This window comes from Papilio polytes, unplaced genomic scaffold (genome assembly GCF_000836215.1).
Source record: "Papilio polytes unplaced genomic scaffold, Ppol_1.0 DF820844.1, whole genome shotgun sequence".
Taxonomy (NCBI): domain Eukaryota; kingdom Metazoa; phylum Arthropoda; class Insecta; order Lepidoptera; family Papilionidae; genus Papilio; species Papilio polytes.
Window position 1 is genome coordinate 705,893 of NW_013528360.1, and position 24,814 is coordinate 730,706.

General features: G+C 36.0%; 3 protein-coding genes across 3 annotated transcripts in view; 2 read left to right on the forward strand and 1 right to left on the reverse strand.

Annotated features, from left to right (window-relative positions):
• LOC106110158 (regulator of G-protein signaling loco) overlaps positions 1-3,672 on the forward strand; it is a 61,738-nt gene extending 58,066 nt beyond the window's left edge. The window contains exons 10-13 of the mRNA XM_013291879.1: positions 1,020-1,256; positions 2,237-2,395; positions 2,689-2,869; positions 3,363-3,672. Of these exons, the coding sequence (XP_013147333.1) occupies positions 1,020-1,256; positions 2,237-2,395; positions 2,689-2,869; positions 3,363-3,469 (684 nt within the window). The 3' untranslated portion in view covers positions 3,470-3,672. The remainder of the gene's footprint in view (positions 1-1,019; positions 1,257-2,236; positions 2,396-2,688; positions 2,870-3,362) is intronic.
• A 1,609-nt stretch (positions 3,673-5,281) lies between these two features.
• On the reverse strand, positions 5,282-8,024 carry LOC106110132 (probable 39S ribosomal protein L45, mitochondrial). Its single transcript, XM_013291845.1, has 4 exons — positions 7,595-8,024; positions 7,289-7,529; positions 6,020-6,408; positions 5,282-5,595 (listed from the first exon to the last, which is right to left on the reverse strand). Exons 1-4 carry the CDS (start codon positions 7,619-7,621, stop codon positions 5,311-5,313), a joined length of 942 nt encoding a protein of 313 aa, XP_013147299.1. The 5' UTR covers positions 7,622-8,024; the 3' UTR covers positions 5,282-5,310.
• Positions 8,025-8,838: 814 nt separating this feature from the next.
• On the forward strand, positions 8,839-21,734 carry LOC106110162 (protein krasavietz). Its single transcript, XM_013291882.1, has 12 exons — positions 8,839-9,102; positions 9,434-9,505; positions 15,157-15,333; positions 15,797-15,897; positions 16,323-16,388; positions 16,490-16,562; positions 17,108-17,273; positions 17,748-17,859; positions 18,242-18,373; positions 19,113-19,259; positions 20,157-20,352; positions 20,769-21,734. Exons 2-12 carry the CDS (start codon positions 9,445-9,447, stop codon positions 20,795-20,797), a joined length of 1,260 nt encoding a protein of 419 aa, XP_013147336.1. The 5' UTR covers positions 8,839-9,102; positions 9,434-9,444; the 3' UTR covers positions 20,798-21,734.
• The last annotated feature ends 3,080 nt before the right edge of the window (positions 21,735-24,814 follow it).

Below are 24,814 nucleotides of genomic sequence, written 5' to 3' on the forward strand. Positions count from 1 at the left end.
GATTTCGAAGAAACATAATTACTTCAGTAACAGTAATGGGGATGTTTCCTAATGTTACAAATCCAAATAAAGTTATGTTTAATATTTTAAAGACAGCATTTTATAACCTATAATAACATTTAGAGACCTTGAATGTTTGTCTCAAATTAAATATAAATTAAAAACGCTGCAATATTTTTTACCCTCCATTACTCGATCTCAAACACCAATGACGTCACTTTCTTGCATATAACATGGCATTTAGAAAAAAATATAACTACAACATGGCATAACATGCATTTTGTAGTTATATTTTTTTCTAAATGATTGTAATAATTGAATTTGCGTGTTTTATATTATGAGGACTCCATTATTGAGTGTTTTTATAATTACGACATAAGTTATGAGCAAAACATTTTATGAATATTACAAAAGAAAAAGATATCAAAATTCATAAGAGTAGCTTACAGTACAATTTAATTTATACCTGGTCACACTGGTGTAGGACGCAGTCACTGTTTACACACAAACATAATCTTCCACGAGAAGCAACAAGTGTAATTAATACGTTAAAAGTATCACTTTCTGTTCATTTTGGTTTTTTCATTTTTATCTCCATTACTAAAAACAACTTTAGACAACAAAGATTTACGAGTATTATCAATCAATGGTTCTTTCAAATTGACAGTGACAGGCCGTGACGCTAGGTTCGTTTGCAAAGAAGTGACGTCATGGGACGTTTTGGGGGGAAATGAAAGAGTTGTTTTAATTTACGTGTTTTTTATTGAAATAATGAGTATTATATTTTATACTATTTTTTTTCGTGTTCATACATGGTTTATCTACAAAATAAAGGCTATTCCAAAAATTAGGAAACATCCCCATTGTAAATACCTTCGTTATCATTTGTGTAGTATTTTATCAAAAATACCCTTTAGGAGCGCGTAAATCAAATACTGAAACGAATTTTAAATATTTCACTTTTTAAGTACCGTGGCGAAACGTGAGAGGGTAGATATAAAGTAGTGTTGTGTGCGCAGGGCGTGTGGCGCGCGGTGGAGGCGGGCGCGGGCGCGGGCGTGCTGGCGGGGCGCGAGGCGCGCGTGGAGCGGCGCGTGGTGCTGCGGCTGGCGCTGGGCGCGCGCGTGCTGGCGGTGCGCTGCCGCGCGGCGCGCCCGCTGCGCCACGTGCTGCGCCCCGTGCTGCGCCGCCACGCGCCCGCCGCCGCGCACGTGCTGCGCAACGGACGGCCTGTCAACCCTGACACGCCTGTACACGTAAGTCCTAACTGTATACCGGTTACATATCTACAGTGATATCCGCTTTAACATCTTCGCACTGCAGGGCCGGCTCGCCCTCACCAATACCACAACCACACAGATAACAGACGTGAAGTAGAAGCAATTCCGCGTACAGTCTGATGAGTGTAGTGCCGGAGGCCTAATTTTAGTCCCTTTCCCTTTCCCCCCTTTTCTTAAGAGGAAAGGATGGGAAGGAAAAGTGGATTTGACGGTGGAGGAGACGCATAGGAAGGGGAAATAGGTATCCTCTTTATGTGCGTCTCCTCCTTCGTCAATTAATGGTAGGCAACGCATCTGCACTTGCAGACGTTTATGGGCAGCGGTCGCTTTCCATTTCGGTGAATTCAGGTGGCCGCTTGCTCGTTTGACACCTTATATTATAAAAAAAAACAAATAATACCAGTTCATTCATGGACAAATTTCATAAAGCCCGCTAGGTGGTCTATTTTATCTGAAGCCAAAACTGATAACTGAACAGTTCCTAGTTTTGCCTAAACTGGACTGTTCAGATAAAGCAGAGCGTGCTTCTTCTTCTTCCTTAGCTCTACAGCCCTTTGTGGGCCTTGGCTTGGTCAAGCAATTTTTTCCACTTCGGTCTGTTAGTGGTTACCGATTTCCAGTTTCTTATGCCAACATTCATCACGATTTACACCGTCTACCCATCTCAATTTTGGTCTTTCTCGATCTCGACGACATCCAATATTAAGTCCCCCACGCACGCTCTGCTTTCAGACCGTGCGTGGGGGACTTAATATTTGTACAAACATGACCTATATGACACTAACATTCGCCTGCGGCTCAATCTGCGAGGAATCTATCCGAACATCTATGCCGAATTTCACCAACATCTGTTCAGCAATTTAAACTACAAACTCTAACAAACATCCACCTAAATTTTTCGCATTTATAAAGTAAATATTAACACCTATTTATTTGTTTTATTTGGCAATTTGCAGGAATTGGACGGCGCTTTGCTAGAGATAGTGGAGTCGTGCGAGGGCGTGCCGGGGGCGGCGGGGGCGGTGGGGGCGGCGGCGGCGGGGGCGGAGCGCGAGGACGACGCAGACTCGCTGTCGGACCTCGCAGTGCGCCTGCAGGAAGATACCGACCAGATGGTAAATATACCATTCTTAATTACTTGCTAAATTCATGTAATAATCAAGTAATAATCTAGTCTATTCTAATATTATAAAGATGAAGGATGCTTGGCCGATTGCTGAGCCGAATTCGAAATTGTGTGCTCAAAAGTAGAATTAGGAAAAAAAAAACAAAAGTAAGTAGCCAAGGTGTTCTTTCCAGCTACCCTCTATATACCAAATTTCATCTCAATCCTTTCAGGTTTTGGCTAAAAATTCTAACAACCATCTAAACTTTCGCATTTATAATATTAGTACGATTGTTTGTACAGAGCGTGTCAAGTCGCAGCCGTGGCGAGTGCGCTGGTACTCCTGCGGTCAGTAACAGCAGCGGCAGCAGCGGCAATGTCAGCAGCGCGGGCAGCGGCGGCAGTGCGGGGGGTGCGGCGGGCGAGGCGGGGCGGGTGCGCGCCGCCCTCAGGCCAGGCCCCCCGCTACACCATCATCCACCTGGTATCTACTATAGATTTAAAAAAATATTCCCCAGTTCATTATTGAAAGTATCAAAACTTTATTTTATGGACAACATTTGCAAATGCCAAAATTCAAACGCACAAATAACAATTACTGTTACCATGGCAACGTTGCTTCGTTAATTTGTGGTTTTTGTCTCTTTCCCACATGAAGGGTTTTTCCTCCCTAAGTTGAATAGCGTGAAAATGTAACCTAAACCGTGTCGTAAGTGTAGGACATTTTATTTATAAAAAAAATTAAAAACACGTTGTGATGCTGCCATTCTAAGTAACTCAATAGTATGTGTTCACGCTTTGTTATATTTATATGAATAGATATATATTTGAGATTGAAAGCTTGTATTATTCAATTATACAAAACCAAAATGGCGGATGACATATTTTGCACTTTTCATTGGTATTAAATTCATTAGTGCGGTATTCTACGAAAAATCCAAACTTACACATTTATATGTTTGATTTTGTTATTACAGAATTCCTTGAAAATCTACGAGAGAAGCAACGACAGAGACAAAATCCTCGCACGCCGCCGCCGCTGCCGCCAAAACCTGCACACAGGAGCGCGCCCACTGTCGTCTGAGCAGACAAAACACCTCTATTGCATTGACATAGAGTCCATTTTATGGACATCCCCGTCACAAGACCATGAGGTCATGTTATAATGGTTGTGTTGACACACAAATGAACGACCGTTTTATGAAGATATTGATGACGTCACAAAAATGAGCTATTGGATTATGGACTTTACAGTGATGTGTTAAAATGTGTTTTTGTATGGATTTTCCATGAAGAATATATAAATACAGTAAGGCAAAAGATGTATTTTATAAGTGTTTTAGTTCAAATTGCAATAATATAGAAATTTCTACTGCCTAGTTTTTATATAATTTACTTATGATTCTGATATTTAGTACTATACCTTTTCAACGATTCGTTTGCTCTTGTGTTGTGAATTATTTAGGCAATCATTTTAAATTAAAAGTTTTCGCTTATTTTCTTATATTATTAAAAAATGTCTTAATACAGCGATCTGTGTTAAAATCTCGGTGCAATTAAATGAATTGTATCAAAATGTTCACTCGTATTTTGTAAATATTTGAGTATTTCCATTTGTATACTTTTCATTTACTAGTGATAGTTGCAAAATGTTATACAACCGGCATTTAAATAGTACTATGTTTAAATTTAATTTATTATAAATAATATATAAAAGAAAACAAGAAATGAAGCTCAGAGAGCCACTAATATTTCAATAAAATAGATTAAATATAATTCTATACTTTGTTTTATTTAATAACTAGCTGTTGCTCGCGAAAACTTACAAACTACATAAATAACAAAAAGCTACGTATCCATCGGGAACAGGACATTTCTCGGGGATGAACCTTATCCCATGTGTACTCCAGACTTAGTTTTATATCTGTGCCAAATTTCAATAAGATATGTTGTACTGTTGCAGAATGATCGAGTAAATATTAAATAACTAAATTACTGAATCCAAAGGGAACAGTAACTATTCTCGAGATAAAAAGTAACCTATGTGTTCTTCCAAACTATGCTCTAAACCTGTGCCAAATTTTATGGAGATCCGTTGAGCCATTTAGGCTACAAACGCTAACAAACATCCATTCATCGTAACTTTTGCATTTATAATATTTATATGATTATATGATTTATATTTACATGACTACCCGTATGGAATTCAGAAAACAAGCTTGTGTTATTCTAGACTATACTCTAGTCTTTGCCTAATTTCATCGAGGTCCATTCAAACTATAACAAACATCCATCTAAACTTTCGCATCTATACATATAATAAAATTGGCTTATAGAAATAATACAAAAAAATAATAAATCGGTGTCCGCAAGCCGCGTTTGTTCCGGGTAATTTCCGAAATGACTTTGCTGATTTCGTCCGAACTCTAAGTGAAGTGTAGCTGACATAGACGGGGATATGATAGGCTACTTTTTATCCCGGAAATAGCTACGGTTCCCGTAAGATACACTGATTTCGTTTTTGTATTCCACGCGGACGAAAAGCTAGTCTATAAAGCGTAAACACACACTTCTTTGTTGCCTAAGATGTCAGCAATTACATGTTTTTAAATATTCCTTTTTTTAATAAAAAGCCCTACACTTGCGTCACGCTTTAGGCTATATATTATAACGCCATTAAACTTAGGGGTTAAATATTTTGGATAAAAACCCTAATGTGGGAAAGAGACCATAAGTTGCTGCCAACATCAAGGAAGCATCAAGACATTGTCTCATGTCATGTCATTTTGACATTTGCTATTGATAAGATGGCAAATGTAAACAATAAAATATTTTTTTCATAATTTCATGCGGATGAAGTCGCACGGGAATAGCTAGTTTGAAAAAAAAAGACAAATCTATTATACTAATTTAATTTCTTACAATTTACTTATCAGCTATTGCTGGGGTTTCTTCTGGTTTTTCTAATAACTTAGTAGGTTCAGGTTCAGGTTCTGGTCTGATTTTAGTTAACTTTGAAGGATCTTTGGGAGGTGCCCAGTCAGGAATAATCTTGGCATGTACTCGCCATGTTCCATACATGTTTGAAAGGTGTTTCTCATATACGATATATTCTAAAACGTCTTTAGCGAGTATTTCACTGCCGTGGAGTAGACGTCCGAAACGGTCGTACACGGCTAGCTGTTGACGAGTGTGGAAACGCACTGTTACCTGAAAAAGCCAATTATTGTTACATCTTTTACAAATCAGGTAACCCCCTTTGTTTTTGCCCAAGGGGATTGCCTTAGGAGCGTGGTAGATATGTGGGACTCTCCCCCCAAAACGGGGGGCATACCCACTTAACCCTTCGGTTCCTTCAACGCAGTAGGCCGGGGCCATGGACACGCTATCGCTTACGTCTGCGACCCCCACCTGCGTCTGCTGCCATTGGCAGCACCCTCAAGAATCAGGTTACCCCTACCCAAGTTAATGCAGAACAATTTTATAATAATCTGAATTAAACATAAAGACTGTTATAAAGAGAGTTTTAGTAATGTTATTTGGAATGAATAATTAAGCTAAATGCAGTCTGCAGAAAAGAATATGGGATCCATTTACAAAACAGTTTCAATATTTCTCAATACTTTTATATTACCTGCCCAAATATATTATCCTTGCTAATAATATCGGTACAGCGAGCATGCACCACCCGCGGAGGTTCCAGAGACTCCAAGAACTTCCAATGTATTGTCTTCTCCCAAGTGTTGTGTCTGAACTCAGGGTATGCCTTCTCCGTTACATACAACCTTAAGGAAGCTTTATCATTGTTAGCAAGACTCTCATGAGCTTTGATGTATATATTCTGCGCCTGACTGCAAAATTCGTTAGTGTTAAAATCTTCTTCGTATGATTTAATCTTGCGGACCGCCATCATTGATCTTGATTTCTTTTCAAGGAGTTGTACAGTTTGTTTTGCTCTTGTTGCGGACACTATTGATGCTTTTCCATCACCCTCTGGAGGGACATATGCCTCAAATATACCTCCTGAAAAACATAATTTTAATACATATATTGTAAATCATAGACATCTCTTTGACAGTACAAAAGTATTTTTTTTTTTATAATACGAGGTGGCAAACGAGCATGCGGCCACCTGAATCCACCGAATGGAAAGCGACCGCTGCCCATAAACATCCGTAATTACAGATGCGTTACCTACTCTAATTGACAGAGGAGGAGACGCACATAAAGAGGACAATTCCCCTTCCTATGCATCTCCTCCACCGTCAAATCCACTTTTCCCTCCTATCCTTTCCTCTTAAGAAAAGGGTGGAAAGGAAAAGGGACTAAAATTAGGCCTCCGGCACCACACTCATCAGACGAAAATCGGAATTGCTTCCACTTCACGCCTGCTTTCTGTGTGGTTGTGGTATTACACCGGGTGAGCCGGCCTATTCTTGCGAAGATGTTAAAGCGGGCTCTACCACTGTTAAAGTGATGCAAAAGTCTTCTAAAGGCTATTAAAAAGTATTAATCATGTCACTATTACCATTTTAAGAATTACCATTGATTCAATATTGAACTTGTATAAAAACATAAACACAACAAAACACTTGCTATGAAAATATGGAAAAGGCAGAAATTGGATAACCAGGTACTCTTTTGTAAAATAATCTAAATAGGATAGTTTTACATTGTCCTGCAAATTTGGCAGATTACCAATATTTACATTTGCTCTGCATCAAATTATATCTAATAACTTTAAATGTTTTTTTTTATAATAAAAGGGAAGCAATGAGGGGCGAGAACACCAAGGTGGTCAAAGACATGAAATTGTCAATGCAAGGAGGTATTTACTAGTGTTATAGTTTACATGTAATTACAAGATAAATGGCAAAATACAATTAAGTGACATGTAACTGACCAGTGGCAGAAATATAAAACGGACGCTCCATCCAAGGTCGTGGTGGTAACACTCCTCTCTCCTTCATTTTCTGACGCATTTTCTCCGGAGTCATATCTTCCGTATCTTCATTCATATTTGGCAGATCCACCTTCAAGTATTTAGCTGCCCTTTCCTTCTTAAATTTCGGATTGAAATGTTTATTCGTAGTTGTACGATACGGTTGTAGAAACGCTGCCGGTGCATGACGTAAGGTACATAACTGGAAAATTAATAAAATGGTTATTTATTATAATTTTATTTACGGAAAAAATAAAGTATACTAACCTTAAGCCATATTGAGTTCGCCATCATTTGTTATTTATCAGATTAGAATTTATAGAAACCTAACTATCACTAAAAATCAAATTATCTGAATCATTCCTTAATAATATAATTAAAGAATATTTAAATAACTTTGTTACTAAAGTAAACGTAAACGAAACCAAACTATAATTTGTTTTTTTTTTGGTTAGTTATTTGTCAATGTCAGAGTCATATGTCATTTTATATGTGACATTTTAAAACATTGAAAGTTATTTATTTTATTTTCCAAGATAATGTTAAGTAAGTTACGACATGGGTATATTAGAGGAATTAGTGGTAGAGAAATTAAGAAGTAAAAGGTTACTACGGTATATGACCATACCCATATCACGGTTATGAGGAGAGATAAATCGCATGTAACAAGAAGGACAAAAGTTATGTGTGTGGAGGTATACCGGTAGAGATAGATGATAGGAATTTGGTTTAGCCAGCACACAAAAATGATTAAATAAATAAAGATTGTTATTTATTCTCATATAAACTAATATCAATACAACTTTGTATAAAAACAAGATATTATTTTTTTACACTATTCTAGACATGTTCTTTTTCTCTACATTCGAACAACTCAAACTAATTATCTTATGTCATTATTTAAATACAGCCAGTCTTACACTGCAAAACACCAAATAGGTTTCACTTACAACAATAGACCTAGAAATAAATGGATGGATTGTGTGAATGTGAGAGGTGACATGATCAAGAAGGGGGTGATGACTGAGATGACGGATGATAGAGTTATTAAATAGATGACGATTAAGTAAGAATTTTAATTCTTTCGCTTGAAAAATGTAGTCATACAATAGGTAACATCAATGTCCTTCGACAATTTGTAGAATGGGAACAATATTTATTACGAACAATAAAAATTAAAAGAAAGAATATTTTGTTAAAATAATTGAACGTTCTAGAAGAAAGTCTTCCATACCATGTGCCTCAATAGAATCATAATTATTAAAAAGTTAAAATATCTATGGTGTTTTGTTTTTCTGCCATTTTTAGTCATATGCTTTCCTTTCAAATAGTGTTTTTTTATTAAAGTGGTAAAAAATTCAACAAATTATTGTGTTATTTTTTAAAAATAGTGTGTTTAAATTTAAGTAAAACTTGAACTGATTAAAACACGAAATAATAATTTCGAAAGAACAGCAACAATAAATATTTATTTTTGTGTTGTCTTACAACTAACGTTTTATTGGTTTTGTCTGCAATACCACTTAGACATTTATTTTCAAAAATACCTTTTATTTCGTTTGAAACATTTGCAAACTATTAGAAAAATAGACGGTGAGAGAATATTTAAATCGATATTCGTGATCTAAACTACCGGACATCCGGTGACTCCATACACGTTGTCTCTAGTTCTCGAGGGAATAGAGATCGTTGCAGCGTTTCTTTCTTTTCTGAACAGGCGCAGTCCGAGAGAACTCGCAAAAGGAGTAAAAGGCTCCTACGTAACCTGTCACTACGTGAGTATAAGTGCATACTTAGAATATTAGTAGTCGTGTATCACATTCCGTGTTGTATTAAAAATCACGCGGTATAGTCCTTGCTGAGTCATAGAACAAAAAGTTTATTGGAGTAAAAATTTCTTTACTTAAGTCAGAGTTTTCTAGTTTATTACATTTCTATCTGAAGTAAGTATCGTTCGCCATGAGTATTTGGTGGTTTTATTGAGCAGATGGTGACCGCCTGTGGAATCGGGGGCGCAGGCGGGCGATGACCCTACAACGGGTAACGGGTCCCTGCCTGCCTTTCTACATTACCTACGTTCCTAATGCCACGTGTGTTTGGTTTCAGCAATATATTGTATGAGTCAGAAGGTAGAAAAACCAGTATTATCGGGTCAACGGATCAAGACCAGAAAAAGAGGTGAGTTTCAATACTGCTAACACCTTGTTTAATTTTATCTTTAGATATGTATTTCAAACTAACCTTAAATGTCAAACAAACTATTTCATTGTATTCGTCTTCCGGTATCTTAAGATTATAAATGTGTCATTCTCAACATGCAGGCTTGTTGATAATATATTTATTGTCTATATGATAATACATGTTTCCTTAAATTAATTGTTTTGAGGTAAGTAACATGTTGATTCATGTTTTGTTTTTTTCACTTATCTATACTAATACTATTTGGAAATATTTTTTTTTGTATGTATTGAAATAACTCAAATACTGGGCCGATTTTAAAAATTCTTTGACAGTTAGAATGGTAATTTATCTGTAACATAAGCTATATTTTTTTATTTTACATGGGCGAAGTCGCAAGCAACAGCTAGTATCATATAAAAAGGATTATTGACACATAAATGTGTTATAGAAATACATAAAATAGTTCAAATTGAAAAATATATCTGTTGCACAAAATCCAAAATTGTTGATAAATAATAATTTATGTAGACAATATAATGTAATCTTACTTCTTACACATGTTATAAATGCGGAAGTGTGGATGGATGGATGTTTGTTAGAGTTTGTAGCATAAATGGCTGAACGGATTTCGATAAAATTTGGTATAGATGTGGAAGATAGTCTAGAAGAACACACAGGCTACTACACTTTTGTTTTTTTTTATTCCACGCAGACGGAGTCGCGGGCGAAAGCTAGTCTATAATAATAGACAAGATTTGTATTTTTAAATGTAATTACTAAACTACCAGCTGGATTTTTCGAAAATTATTTTGCCATTAGAAAACTACATTATCTGAAATGTTGACTTTTTTTAGCTATATTACACTAAAAAGGCAAAATTAAAAAAAACTTGAGTTATATTTATATCTAGTTTGTTTTTTTAGTACATAAATAATTTGTATGAGTAATAATTTGACAAAGGTGACTGACCTAAAGTGAGAACAATGACCTTTTTCATTGCTTTATGATTATTTGAATAATATCAATTGAGGAATTTATTAAGTGCTTGCATATTATTTTCAAACATTATATTTACTTGCAAAAACAATTTCTGTAGTCTTGTAATCTTTTTAGCAACAAATAAAAAAATACTAAAACATGAATTTTAAGTATCATACTATCATTTACCTGTGATTCTATCTATACTAATAAAATAAAGTGTAAACATGCATTTCTTTGTTGCCTAAGATGTCGGTAATCACAGCATATTTTTGAATAACTTTTTTTGAATGATAATTTGACAAATGTGAACAATAAAATGAAATTTTTATAACTTTATGTGGATGAAGTTGCATGGGAACAGCTAGTCCAGAGTAAAAAAAGGTTATGTGTTTGTCTAGACCAGTGATTTTCAACCTTTTCTGTTGCGGCACATATTTAACGATTTCAAAATTTGATGGCACACAAAGAAGATGGAAATCATTTACTTACTACACACTGCATAAATAGTTCGTGACAAAAATATGCAAAATTTGGTGGCACACAAAATTGCTGCAGCACAGTGGTTGAGAATCACTAGTCTAGACTATGTTTGACATCTGTGACAAATTTAATGTATATCTATTATGTAAATTTGGAGATACATAGTAACAAACATCCATCCATAAACATATATCTAAAATATCTATTGTACTAAATATAACGGCCGCAAATAAAGTAAAATGCAGTATTTTATGAAAAAATTAGATGCCTGCTTGGAAGTCAGATCTGCAATTGCTAACCAAACAGCAAATATAAGGAAAATGCTATTTAAACTGGTTTAATAATACTGTAAGGTAAACTGTTTTTTAGATTCTCTACAATGTTTTTAGATAAGGGAAATGGATTAAAACGTAAATGGTTCTTTAAAAAAAAATTACATTTATGGTCAAAATGACTAGTCTTTTATTATACTTTGTTTTTTATCTGCCCGATAAATCTAGTAATATAACTAACTTAGACTTGCGGGTAGCTTTCTATTGGTATAGGGATTTATTTAATTAGTCCAGTAATTTCTTAGTTTATTTATTGCATACTAAAACACAAATCTTTCATTATAATATTAACAGTTAGAAAGTACAAGCTTATATAATGGTAATTTTGTTTTCTAGTGGTAATTTGCAGTAAAAAACACCAGTCTGTAAAATTCAAATTAAATAAAGTAGGATCTAAGACAAACAGTATTTTAAAATATAGTAAATAATGTATTCAATAAATATCTTGTAAGAAATTAAATGTAAATAACATGTTGTGACAGAGACAATTGTTTATTACATAAACATGTTTTTATGTTATGTACCAAGATAAACAAATTCAATTGTATTTATCTGCATATATTTCTCTGCTTGTCGAGATGTCTGTCTTATTAAATGCATATTTTACAATACTTTATTTTATAGGATTACTTTGTTAAGACTATAAACTTAGTGGTAAATTATACTGTCTTGTAACTACTAAGACAGCAATCTTGCCCTTGTCAGCCCAGTATGTACTGGTCTTCCATACATTTCTATCAGCCATCATATTTGAGTCAATTATTACAAGTGCTAAAGTGTTGCCTAATTTTTTTGTTATTGCAAACTCTAATATGTCCTGCTTTTATAACAAAGCACAAAGTTTTATAGTGAATTTGATGTCATATATTCCATTTAGTAGTGGAAATTTCCACTGGTGTCAAAGTCCACCGTTGTCCCCTGGGAAGCCTTGAATATTTATGCTCGCTCCATACTGCTATTCATTGCTTATGCATTCTGAAATTCGCTGAATACGATCTGACATATATTGTCTGTATACTGATTCTGTTTTTTTTAATCGGCTATTTTTTCATTTGGCAAGATACAGAAACTAAGATTAACCATTTACTTTGTTAGCTCTACTTAAGTTGGGTACAGACGTTCAGGTTAAGTGGACTGTTAACTTAAACTGTGTGAAGGGAAAATTTTAATTGTTACATTAAGTATTGCCTAAAAATGCCCACTTTTAACTGAATAGTTAGGCTTTTTAATACTGTAAGTTGTAAATAGCGTTTGTGGCGGGCTCCATAATCGGTTATACATTTTAATGGAATTTGGAATAGCGCTTTTCAGTATTTGGTCGTTATTCTTTCTCAGTTAAAGAAAATGCGAGTGATTATATTGGTTAATTACGCATCCAAAATACCACGTGAATATTCTAAAACATTTTTTTTTCCACTTTTAAATAATCGAGGTTACTTATAGTAGCTGAAAATGCTTACAACGTGATAAGTAAGTAGGTCGTAATTTAAGTAATATTTCACAATTGCAGCGTCAGGTGGTCTTATTTTTTTGCCATAAAGTTGCGCAACTCGTGCATACAGTCTATATCTACGTTTGGTTCTAAAAGTTACGGAATTGGGTTATCTAAATAGTTGCAAATGGGTCACCTTATATAAGTTGTATTGATTCGCAAAGGCCATTTGAGTATTTCGTTATATTCGTATAGGGTTATTTGGTTATGAATGTCAGTTGGCTTTAGTCTTTTTTTCTGCCTACCCTACTCGTCTTTTAGTTCGTTCTTGTACTTCATTTTGTATTGTGTCGTCATAGTTCTTTTGAAATCTGTTTTTTTAAAAAGCATTTGATCTTCAAAATTCATTGTACTAAATCGCATGGGTCTGCGGAGTGTACAGGTAATTTTTTTTCTGTTTGCAAGTTGTAAAAACTTTAACCTTCGAATAATTATTAGCCAAGGTTTATATTGCGTTTGTTATCTACCCGGTGAACAAGGAAGTGTCATTGTACCTCAATGTCACATCGGCGCCATTTTATCTGTCGTTCGCGCCATCCGCCATCTTTGTATTGTTCACAATTATTCCCGCCAATATTTTTTTAAATTCTTGAGTTCAATACCTTTCTGATATATATCTGATAGAAATTATTAAATTTTATTTTATTAACTCTTTGTCAAAGGAATTAGATATTCGTAGATCCAAGTGCTTGTAATTTTTTGTACGACCTTGTTGAATGTTGCCAAATCTTTCTTCCAATGTCTCGTCTCGTCCTTGACTTTATTTGTCCAAAACGTAAAGAATTATTTCCGTAGAAACTAGTTAATTATAATGTTACCGCAAATGTGTTTGTGCTAATTGAGACTATTTACGGAGAGCGTAGAGGCAGGAACACACTATTGTTAACCAAAAATAACTTCATTTTTTCTACAACGCAAAACACTAACTCCAAGTGGTTTTAATGAATTATGAATAGTTAAGGTACTATTTGATAATTTATTTTGATACATAGGTGTGTTTTGTAATTTCGCACAGACTAGTGTGTGGTCACCTTTATAATGGTATAGATCAGATGGGTCTATATCATAATGTTATTTTAGCAGTATAAAAGGACTTTAATTTTGTGTAAATTGATGTTAATATTATTTTTTCTAAATCTTGAAGATATGCCATGGCTAGTAAGTCACGTTTTATAGGAATTATATGTAGGACAGTAGCGTCTAGCGGTCGCGGCCGGTAGGTTCAGCTCAAAGGTTCGCAAGGTGACGTAATGTACTTTCAAGCCATATCTAATACAATAGTAGGGTGACCAAATGATTAGTACTTTGACAAATTTTAGAAGTAAGAACTATTCTTGCCGCAGCTCGTTGTCTAAAGGAAGACAGTCATTTCACAGAAATAAAGTCTGAAGTAGAAATAACTCGTTTTTTCTTACTATCTCAAGCTCTAAGTTATAAAGTAGGTGAACAGTAAGAGCGCGCGAACAACTTTTGATTCCTATAAGCCTTTATGGAGGTGCGCATATTACTCGATTTTAGTTGTGTAATTGAACAGTTGAATGGGCTGCGAAACAATCGACAATCACACTACAGTTGTGCGATAGTTGAGTCAAAAATATACTAAGAAAATTGAGTTTAGACTCGATTCACTAATACCATTGTCACCCTAAGTTTGACGTAACGCAGACGGTGTTTGTAGCGTAGGTCGCTTGACGTAGGTATGTCCATTGAATTTATGATTTACTTATATAACGCGGTATTGTTCAATCTAGATCCATCTAGACCTTTCTAATGCCCTTTATACTGTGTTCTAAACAAAAGACAGTCAGATTTGTAATATGGAATAATCGAGGACGCTTATATCCTTTCCATTTGGTTGACATCTAAATTCTTATACCATTTCACTGTTCAATATTAAATCCTCAATGGAAAGTGAATATAATTCCTTGACTATGTGCATAGTATGCTGGTATTGATTCAAAGGAAGGGACGGGGATTTATAGTTATTGCCTCCATTTGTGATATTGTAGTTGACCCTATTCATAAGGAAAATATGTCGACAGAAACTCTGATATAAAACTGTTACTTGGATGATATTTATAGCTGTGTTTTCATAATATTCACGGTTACCTTCTTATTTAGACGACTATATATTGTTATTTTATCAATATATTTTAATTATTTATTATTGAAATATTTTCCGCACAAATTCAAAGTTTAAAATTGAACCTTTAGCCATACTTTAGTCAGTTTACGTATGGATTGTTATTGGCAATCCACTGAATACAAAATGGGTTGGATCTTTTAAGTTACAAAACTACCGTATTTTAAACATTGATGTTTATAACAAGTTGATTTTAATGTTTATAATTCTTTGTTGCCAGATGAGAAAGAGAAATACGACCCTAACGGGTTCCGCGACGCGCTGGTGCAAGGGTTGGAGCGCGCCGGCGGTGATCTGGAGGCGGCGTACAAGTTCCTAGACGCCGCCGGCTCCAAACTCGACTACCGCCGCTATGGGGAGGTCATCTTTGACGTGCTCATCGCCGGCGGCCTGCTGCGTAAGTTATAATATATCTAGACCCCCCTACATACACCTTTTGAAACATCATTGACTTGTATAGTCGTATAAATCCGTGGTGTGCTATTTATAGAAAAAATGGATCATACCGTTCAAACTCTGCCTTCCCTTACAAACAATTAGATATGTACCACTTAGCGACTGTTTCTCGCATAGACAAGGATTGTAACAGGAATGGATTTACAAATAAAAGATATTTAAATTAACTTTTGAACCTCCCCTGCTAATACTACTAGGTACTAAAGATTAATGAAATGTTTAAAATACTACAAAGAACTGTTTTATGTCGGTTTTTAATATTTTAACATGATGATAAAATTGGCTAGAGTCCTGAACAACTTATGTGGATGAAAACTTTTCGTTCGTTCATTATATCTGATTATAATAACTAATGTAATAGATTTTGTAACTGTGTGCAATTTGTAACATATCTGAGTGTACAGTCCCCGGCGGGTCGGTGTCGATGGACGGCGAGACTCCGAAGACCAACACGTGCATCTTCTCCGCCAGCGAGGATATGGATACCATGCGCAACTTCGAACAGGTACAGTTTAACCAGTAGTAGAAAAAACTTACCATATTACGGGAAATATCTTTGCTTATATTAGTGACTAGCTGTAGCTCGCGACTACGTCATCGTGAAACTAAAAAAAAAACAAGAGTGAGTAGCCTATGTATTATTCCAGATTGTCCTCAACGCCAAATTTCTGAAAGATCCGTTCAGCCGTTTAGGCTACAAACTCCTAACATCCATTCATCTAAACCGCCTTAATCAGCAATTTAAAATCCTTTTTAGTAAGATATTTCTTTAGTAATTAGTACTTTATCTAAATGATGAAATACATGGCTAGAGTCCTGAACCATTGTGTGGAGGACACTATTTCTCGTTCGTATAATTCTGACGATATCATATTTGAACACACAAATGACTCATTTCCGGCAGAAATTCTGATAATAAAATATTTTCAGGTCTTTGTCAAGCTCATGCGTCGGTACAAGTATTTGGAAAAAATGTTTGAAGAAGAAATGAAAAAGGTTTGTTATTAAAAACCTTTAGTTTGTATGTAAGATGAAAATATATCAAAATATTCGTCGTTTTAGTTCATTTTTAACAATGTTTTTTACCTCTATTCTAGGTCCTAGTTTATTTGAAAGGATTTGAACCTCAACAGCGCATCAAACTGGCTCGTATGACTGCACTATGGATTGGTAAGTTTAGAAGATACAAGAATCCTTTTAGCTCTTATAATGTCGCGATATTTAATGTATACTTTGAATCCACTAGCAAAACTCTTGTCCTACAGTTCATGCATTTAAAAAAAAATTACTCCATACTACACTACACCACTGTCAATAATAGGGAATATGCATTTTAACACTAAAACTAAATGAAACCCGGCCGGAGTAAGCCCGAGTGTTGAGATGTCAAGCAAAGTATTTGATTGGTTCTCAGTTATCAAAAGTCACAGTGATTGAATCTTACCTATCACGTGCTTCGACCAATAACGGTTACGTTTTAGAAATTGGCGAGGGAATTTTTAACTATAGGCACTTTTAATCATTCAATTTCACTACTAAATCATATTATATTAAAAAAAAAACTTTATGCCTATGTTTTTATAGTAATAAATACAAAAAAACGTCCAATTTAGCGTCATAAGCATGCCTATGGAGTATTAACTTTGTCCGTAACCTATAACACTATGAAAGGTCCACCTGTCAGTCAGTCTGTACGTACGAGGCGGTGTGTTCAGGTAACGGGTGCGTACCGCCGTCGGTGCTGCTGGTGCTGGTGAACGAGCACCTGCTGAAGGACAACCTGGCGCTGGAGTTCGTGCTGGAGGTGTTCGCCACCGTGAAGCAGGAGCGCGGCGTCACCTCACTCGTCACCGCACTCAAGAAGGGACAGCTCGAGGGCAGGTAACAATACCTATCTAAATAATTGAATTTAAAGTAAAATATTACCAGACTGGCTTTCGCTCGCGGCTCCGTTTGCAAAGATTTAAAGTAGCCTATGTGTTCTTCCCGACTATACTTTACATCTATGCCAAATTTCATTGAGATCCGTCCAATAGTTTAGATTTAGACTGCAAACTATAAGAAACATCCATCCATCTAAACTTTTACATATGCAATATTAGTAACGTCTAACACATCGATTGAGATGTTTTTAATGAAATTTTAGGTTTTTTGACCTATTAAGATCCCTGGACTATAAGTGATTTAGTATATTGAATCGCGCGACTGTCCTCGGGGCAGAGAGATGACGTCATGTACTGGCTCACAGTAACCTTGCCGTGACGTCATAAATGACGCTACAAGCACCACAATTTTTTTCCGAAAATCGCATTGTAGTGTTATAAGAGTGTATACTGAGAGTGGCGTTGGTTGCAGGCTGCTGGAGTTCCTGCCGCTGAACCGTCGCAGCGAGGAGGTGCTGGCGGCGTCGTTTGCGTCTCGTGGCCTCGCTGAGCTGCTGCGGCTGCACCGCGCGCAGGCCTCGCAGGTACACCACGCTACAACATACTACACTACACTACAACACTCCACACTATACCACAATACTTCACAAACAGCACAATACACCACAAAAAGCACCACACTACACAACACCACAATACTCCACACTACACTATGACACCACTGATGTTCACTACTGTAAAAGTTAATAAATATATAATTGTCGCAATAATTCCAGTCACATTACGTTTTCCCATGACATAGTTGATCTTACATGTATAATACAGACTGATCCTAATGCGTGTGACAGAATTTTATAGTTATGTGTTCTATGAAACTTGGTTTTATTTATAATATCTTACTGTCTAAACAAGGCATGCAAATTAACAAATTTAATAAAAAAATGTAATATCGTATGTGTGATGCAGGAGGCTCGCCGCGAGCTGACAGCGGCGCTGCTGGACGAGCTGGCGGAGGACAAGCCGGTGCGCGACCTCATACAGGAGCTGCGCGACATGGCGCACAAGCACGCCATACCGGACCACGAGATCGTCGCCATCGTGAGTGCTGCACTACAACACTACAACACCCAACAACCACACCACAACACTCCCAACAACACAACTACACCACAACACTGCATAGTTGCCACATCTGGTGGTAATCTAGCAAGACATTTAGGACACATGACAAGGGAGGGTTTATATCATAAACACGTTTAAAAAATTAAAAGTTATTTGGAACTACACAGTTATGATTTTAATATACAACTAGCTTTCACCCGCAACTTCGTCTGCGTGGAATTAAACAAAAAATAAAAGTAAGCCTATGTGTTCTTTCTTACATACTATGCTGTATATCTATGCCTAATTTCATTAAGATGTGTTCAGCATTTTAGGGGCATACTTTAACAAATATCCGTCTAACCATCTAACCTTTCGCGTGTATAATATTAGTAAGATTGCTATTTTTAAACTGGAAAGTGTTTATTTTGACGAATTATTAATAATTTATGGAATTTTAATTTAGAAATTTTATACCTTATTTAATTTAACAGTAATTATTACACTATTATCTTATTTACACTTAAACTGAAATAATGTCTAATGATGAAACTTGATGACGAGTCGGAGTGGTATAACCAGGCGTTACGAGTTGTTGTCGCTTGAGTATTTCGAGTGCTTCTTACTTGTATAGCCAGTGTTGTACCAACACTGTCGATGTGGCAATCTGATCTCTAACATATATAACATTAGGTTGAAAATTATGTTAGTGGTGTACAGTAAAGTTTTATTTTAGATATGGCAATGCGTGATGTCCCGCGGCGAGTGGAACAAGAAGGAGGAACTTCTAGCAGAACAAGCGGCGAAGCATCTACGGCATTACACGCCGTTGCTTGCCGCTTTTGCACACTCCGCTAAAGCAGAAATCGCATTGTTAACAAAGGTACCACCACTATCTCCATTGTAATGACACTTGTATGTTCAGTAATGTACAGTACATTAGGGACTAATGTACCGGTTTTAGTGCTGAGAACGCATTTCTATAACGACATCGACGTAAAATGTTTTATACTAGCTTTCGACCGCGAATCCAACCATGTCAAAGAAAAAATTGCCTGTCTCCTTCCAGACTATCCTCTACATCTATGCCAAATTTATCGAAATCAGTTCTGCTTTAAGACACTATCAAATATCCATCCATATGAACTATGGCATTAACAATATTAGTAAGATAAACTAGACAATTTCTATGTTAACAAGTTTTAGTATAGTTAAAATTGCGTTTTAATACGTGGCACACGATTAGAGCCAACCCGAGTACTGTGCTCGTGTTGGTGTCGAAGTGTGCGATATTAATTCATAGCTGGGGATAATTATTGTGAGCGACATTGCTCTCTTTTACTCTGGATATGATACATTCATAACACCGTTATTTTTCATATTTGGCGACATTATTTAAAATAAGTGCTGGTTTATATACTAAAAATGTAATAAACATTTGTGTAATAACATCAAATATACCAAAATTATTCAATATTTTAAAGTGCAAGTTTTTTTTAAGTTATCTTTTGTCCGCGTTGAATTTAAAAAAAAAGTAACCTACGTGTTCTTCGAAAGTATCTATGTCTATGCCAAATTTCACTAAGAGATCCGTTCATCAGATTAGGCTAAAAGCTCAAAAAACATCTAAACTTTTGCATTTATAATATTAGTAAGATGGGCAGCGGTCGCTTCGCCATTTTGGCGGTTTCAGGTGGCCGATTGTTCGTTTGCCACCTTATGTTATAAAAAAAAATAAGTTGTCTAAAAGTACTAATAATGTTTTATTTGTTGTGTACAGGTGCAGGAATACTGCTACGAGAACATGAGCTTCATGCGCGCGTTCAGCAAGCTGGTGCTGATGCTGTACAAGACGAACGTGCTGTCGGAGGAGGTGATCCTCAAGTGGTACCGCGAGCCGAACTCCTCCAAGGGCAAGGTGATGTTCCTCGACCAGATGAAGAAGTTTGTCGAGTGGCTGCAGAGCGCAGAGGAGGGTACGTTTCTATTGCAACTTCATAATTACATCATACCATAATTGCTTTGTATGCCATTTTGATACAGTTAAAATTGTTTTATGTGCAACAATGTCCGTCAATATTACTGTTTTTGTGTTATTATTTAGGGATTTCAACAAAAGTAGATATGTTCCTATAATTTTTCAATATTGAAAATTGAACAAAAATGAAATATCAAATAACCTAGAAATCGCGTGTGATGCAGTCACGTTTTTGACACTATTTAACCAAAGAACTGTTTGTTTTGACGTTTTCTGCCATAACTACGCATGTTAAACTGCAATATCTTCTTTATTTTGCACCTATTATGATTGCACCTTTAAAAATAAACTTGCAAAACTGTCCTGTCTTAAGAATTGAAGCATAAATATAATTTTGTAATTATTTCTTTACAGAGTCTGAGAGTGGTGAAGACGAAGATTAGATTAAGAGCAGCGTGAGACTGAACCTTACACAGCGCGCCGTCCCACTCCGCACACACACAGACAGACATACAGACAAACAGCCGGGCGACAACTCGTCTTGCTCCCTTACTATCCCCTACACGCCCCTCACACGACACAGACAGACAGACAAACAGCCGGGCGGCGCCCCGCACCCCCACCCCGCGCCCTCACGCCCCCCTCACTGCAGACAGACAAGCTAATTATATATGTATATTTGAATCATTAACGCAATCCCTTTTGGCTGTAGGACATAGATATTATGACTAACATCGTGTGTATTTACTAATGATTAAGATATAAGTGTTAAATTGGACTCGATGACAGGCTTGAATAGTATCGGAATGTGATAGCTCTGTTTGGCCAAATTATGTGTGGGAATGTCGCAAAACAAACTAGCTTTGTGTCTCAAGATTAGCACCGGCTTCTGTTGGTGTATCTGACAGTATTTGAATGTGGATTTTATGAAATCGTAGAATAATGTGAATCTAAAGTGTTAGACTGCCAGAATAGTTGTCATGTTTGATACAACGAAATTGAATTATGGTAGATTTTGAGTTTAGACACGTTTTAGCTATAAACTAGCGGTTTTTAAATGAATGATCAAACTTTTGTTTATATTTTGTTAATAGATTAAATAGTTTCCATAGACAATGTTGTAGTTTTATAGCGTTTAAACACCGCTAGTGAGTGTAGCTTTAGGCATCTGGCAACACTGACCACTCTCCCGTGTTAATGTAATTTATAATAATGAATTAATTGAAATATCCATAGTAATAATGTACCGGCGGAGCGGCGCGGGTTTTCTACCACTGTATATTATTCATTTCTAAAGTAACGTAACGTGTTGGTGAAATATAATATTTTTTATTCAATTTTTTTAGTAAAATTCAAATAAACGGTGGCAACACTTCTAAAGATGTTTTATTTTAATCCCTGTGCCTTTCTCTGCAACGGTGAAAAATTGACTGATCTTGGACAGCACAGATCAATGACTGGACTGGCATAATATAGTTTTTAACTGGACCCAGCGAGGTCAATCCATGCCTAGCCTGCGCAACTGTCCAAGTGTAATCAAGCATTATGATTGTTTTCTGATTTTCAAAATGTGAATAAGTATATGCAGACTGGTATCGTGGAGCGAATGTAAATAGCTGTCGTGCCAGTAAAATTATCACGGTACCGAGCATGTTACGTTCGAACCTTCCTCGCCTTCCTTTTGCTTGTAAGTAAAAAAAAAAACAAATTGCTTGTTTTTTGGCACAAAACGTTTTGTATGCCTATACCTGGAACGTGTCAATAGCTTTCATTCAATTATGCCAGCTACTAGCATACGTAATACCCATTTTTTTTCTTTTTTTTTTGTGACTGATTTGTCACTGTTTGCCTTGAAGAGGCATTTACAGATTCACCGGGCTTGAGGTGGCCCAGCGCAGATGGCGCTTAGCCTAAACCTCTTTTAAGAGTAACTAGGCTCGAGGGCTCCCTCAGGGTAATACCCATCTTAGCGCTTTTATTTAAAGAATCCTTACGGATAAATACTCCAAAACGGATCCTCTACAAATGTTACTGTTGTAAACATAACATCGCTATATCGCTAGATGGCGCTATTATGTATAAAGAGCCTTTCCAACTTTTGCTTCAGAATGCTTATGCTAAAATTATTTAATTTCCAATCTTTTTGAAAGTAAAGTATTTAGATGATATCTCCCTTACAATTTTCGATATCAATCAGTTAGCTGAGGTAATCATAAATTACGAAGTTATTATTTAGTAGATACCCAACACAATCTTGCAAGACATAAAAATGTTTCAATAACTATGAGATGAATGTGATTTGTGTACATAAAGATTGAGGTCAAGGATAACGCGTAGCTTGAGACGCCGCGTCGCGGGGAATGGGATCAGGTCCTTGGGGAACACAAAACGATGGAAAAAAACAAGAGCTCCGTCTACGAAGCGACGGGCGAATAACACAATGAGCGGGCCCCTTATGTTCCGATAAAAATAAATACATAATCTATTTTATATCAAAGTTGATTCCATCAAAATGTTCCTTATTTCATTCATTAAATATTTATTCGTATCACACTAATATTATAAATGCAAAAGTATTGATGGATGTTTGTTAAGAGTTTGTAGCCTAAACGTATGAACGGATTGCGACGAAATTTGGTACAGATGTAGTGTAGAGGATAGTTTGGAAGAACACGTAGGCTACTCACTTTTGCTATGTATCCTCGCGGACAGAGTCGCGGGTGAAAGCTAGTAATTTCATATTTTCATATATCACAGTATTTGTTAAATACGACGATTACTAAAGTTTCTTTCATAGATTCTAACCCACGATCAGTCTGAAATTATTACGACGTTATAATGTATTTTTTGTTACGATATACTTTTTTGCAAACTTCTTTCAAATCGGTGATTTTGAATCACATTACGTCCTTTATAAGTAGGGTTTTAAGTACGTAAAAGATTAAAAAAAATGTATGAAGCCATTTTTAGACATACAATACCTAAGCCGTAACCGTACTTATGTAATTTTTTTGCCAACATCAACAGGTATCACTTACATTAGAGCAAATTTTAATTCAATTTAGGGTTACCATAAAATGTAAACGATTCAAAAATAGAAAGACTCGAGTTCAATGAAAACAAAACAAATGGTCAGCCCTTATTAAACTTCTTGCAAATTAAAATAGTTTTCTCAATATTCTTTATTTTTAATTGTTAAAAAGAGCGGGTTCTCAATTCGTCTATGTTTTTAATTGCTACATTTGTTAGCAAATTCTATCGTTAACCTTGGGTGCAACACAGATGGTAAATCCTCCAACATGGCAACCCTCATTGATCGAGTATTCATGATGAATAACTCGGGATCGTGTGTACTGTTGTGTAAGTGTGGAGAGGCGCAGGTGTGCGGGCGCTATTCACCACGTCTTCGTCTCTGAGCTTCTTTACGCAGCTGGCCTTTAGAAGCTTTCGCGCTGTCAGTTTTGCGCGGGATTTTACTTGTACGGATGTTATCTGTATTATTATGTATATTGTACATCCGTTGTTTAATTTTCGGAATAAATCTTACGAATATTATAAATGCGTTTTTATGTTTGGACTGATATTTGTTAGACTGAACGGATTTTCATAATTTGGCATAGATGTAGAGCATAGTGTGGAAGAATACATAGGCTACTAATTTTTTTTTTTAATTTCGCACGAACAGCACCGATGGTGACTATTAGTAAATCTATATATTGTCATCATCTTGTCTTATCTTGTTCTATTTAAGTTCTCTTCCATTACAAGAAAGTCTACAATATCGAAAGAATTTAGGGATTAGTGGAAATATTTAAAAGAGATATTATATGTTTTACAATTGAAAGAACACGCACTTTACACCGGAAAGAAAACTTGTTGGCATATAACAAATGATGTGGCAACTCGGATTATAGTTTTGTATTTATTTTCTATGTTTCATATTAGAAATACCAGATTCATTTAACATACTGCAAGAAAAATTGATAATAAAATATTTTGCGGATAAAGGTTTGCTTCTTGGAACGAGAATCAACAAGCAAAAATTACTCGTACAAAGGAGTATTCTTTTCATACACGTGTCATTCATATGTAGATTAAAAAACATAACGGTTTATTTCACCTGGCAACCCTGAAGATATTCGTATACGCGTGTCAAAAGTATTTAACAGTTATTTAAAGTTATAAATTTGGTTGTTCATAACATTACCTGCGTGACCTTGGGCCCGCGGTCCTCGTGGCCTTGGGCCGGAGGGGTCCAAGCGGCACAATACACGGCCGTTGAAACTAGTCCTGGCTGAATAGTCCGGAAACCGTCGCCCCTTGCTTCTCAGCGGCGATGTAAAATTGCAAATAGCCGCCATCTTTTATTCTAACAGCCTAGAATATAGGGCAAACTATGCCTAACTAGATGAGGGTTATTTAGGTCTTTGTAACGCCCTATTTAGGGTCTATTTGTTAGA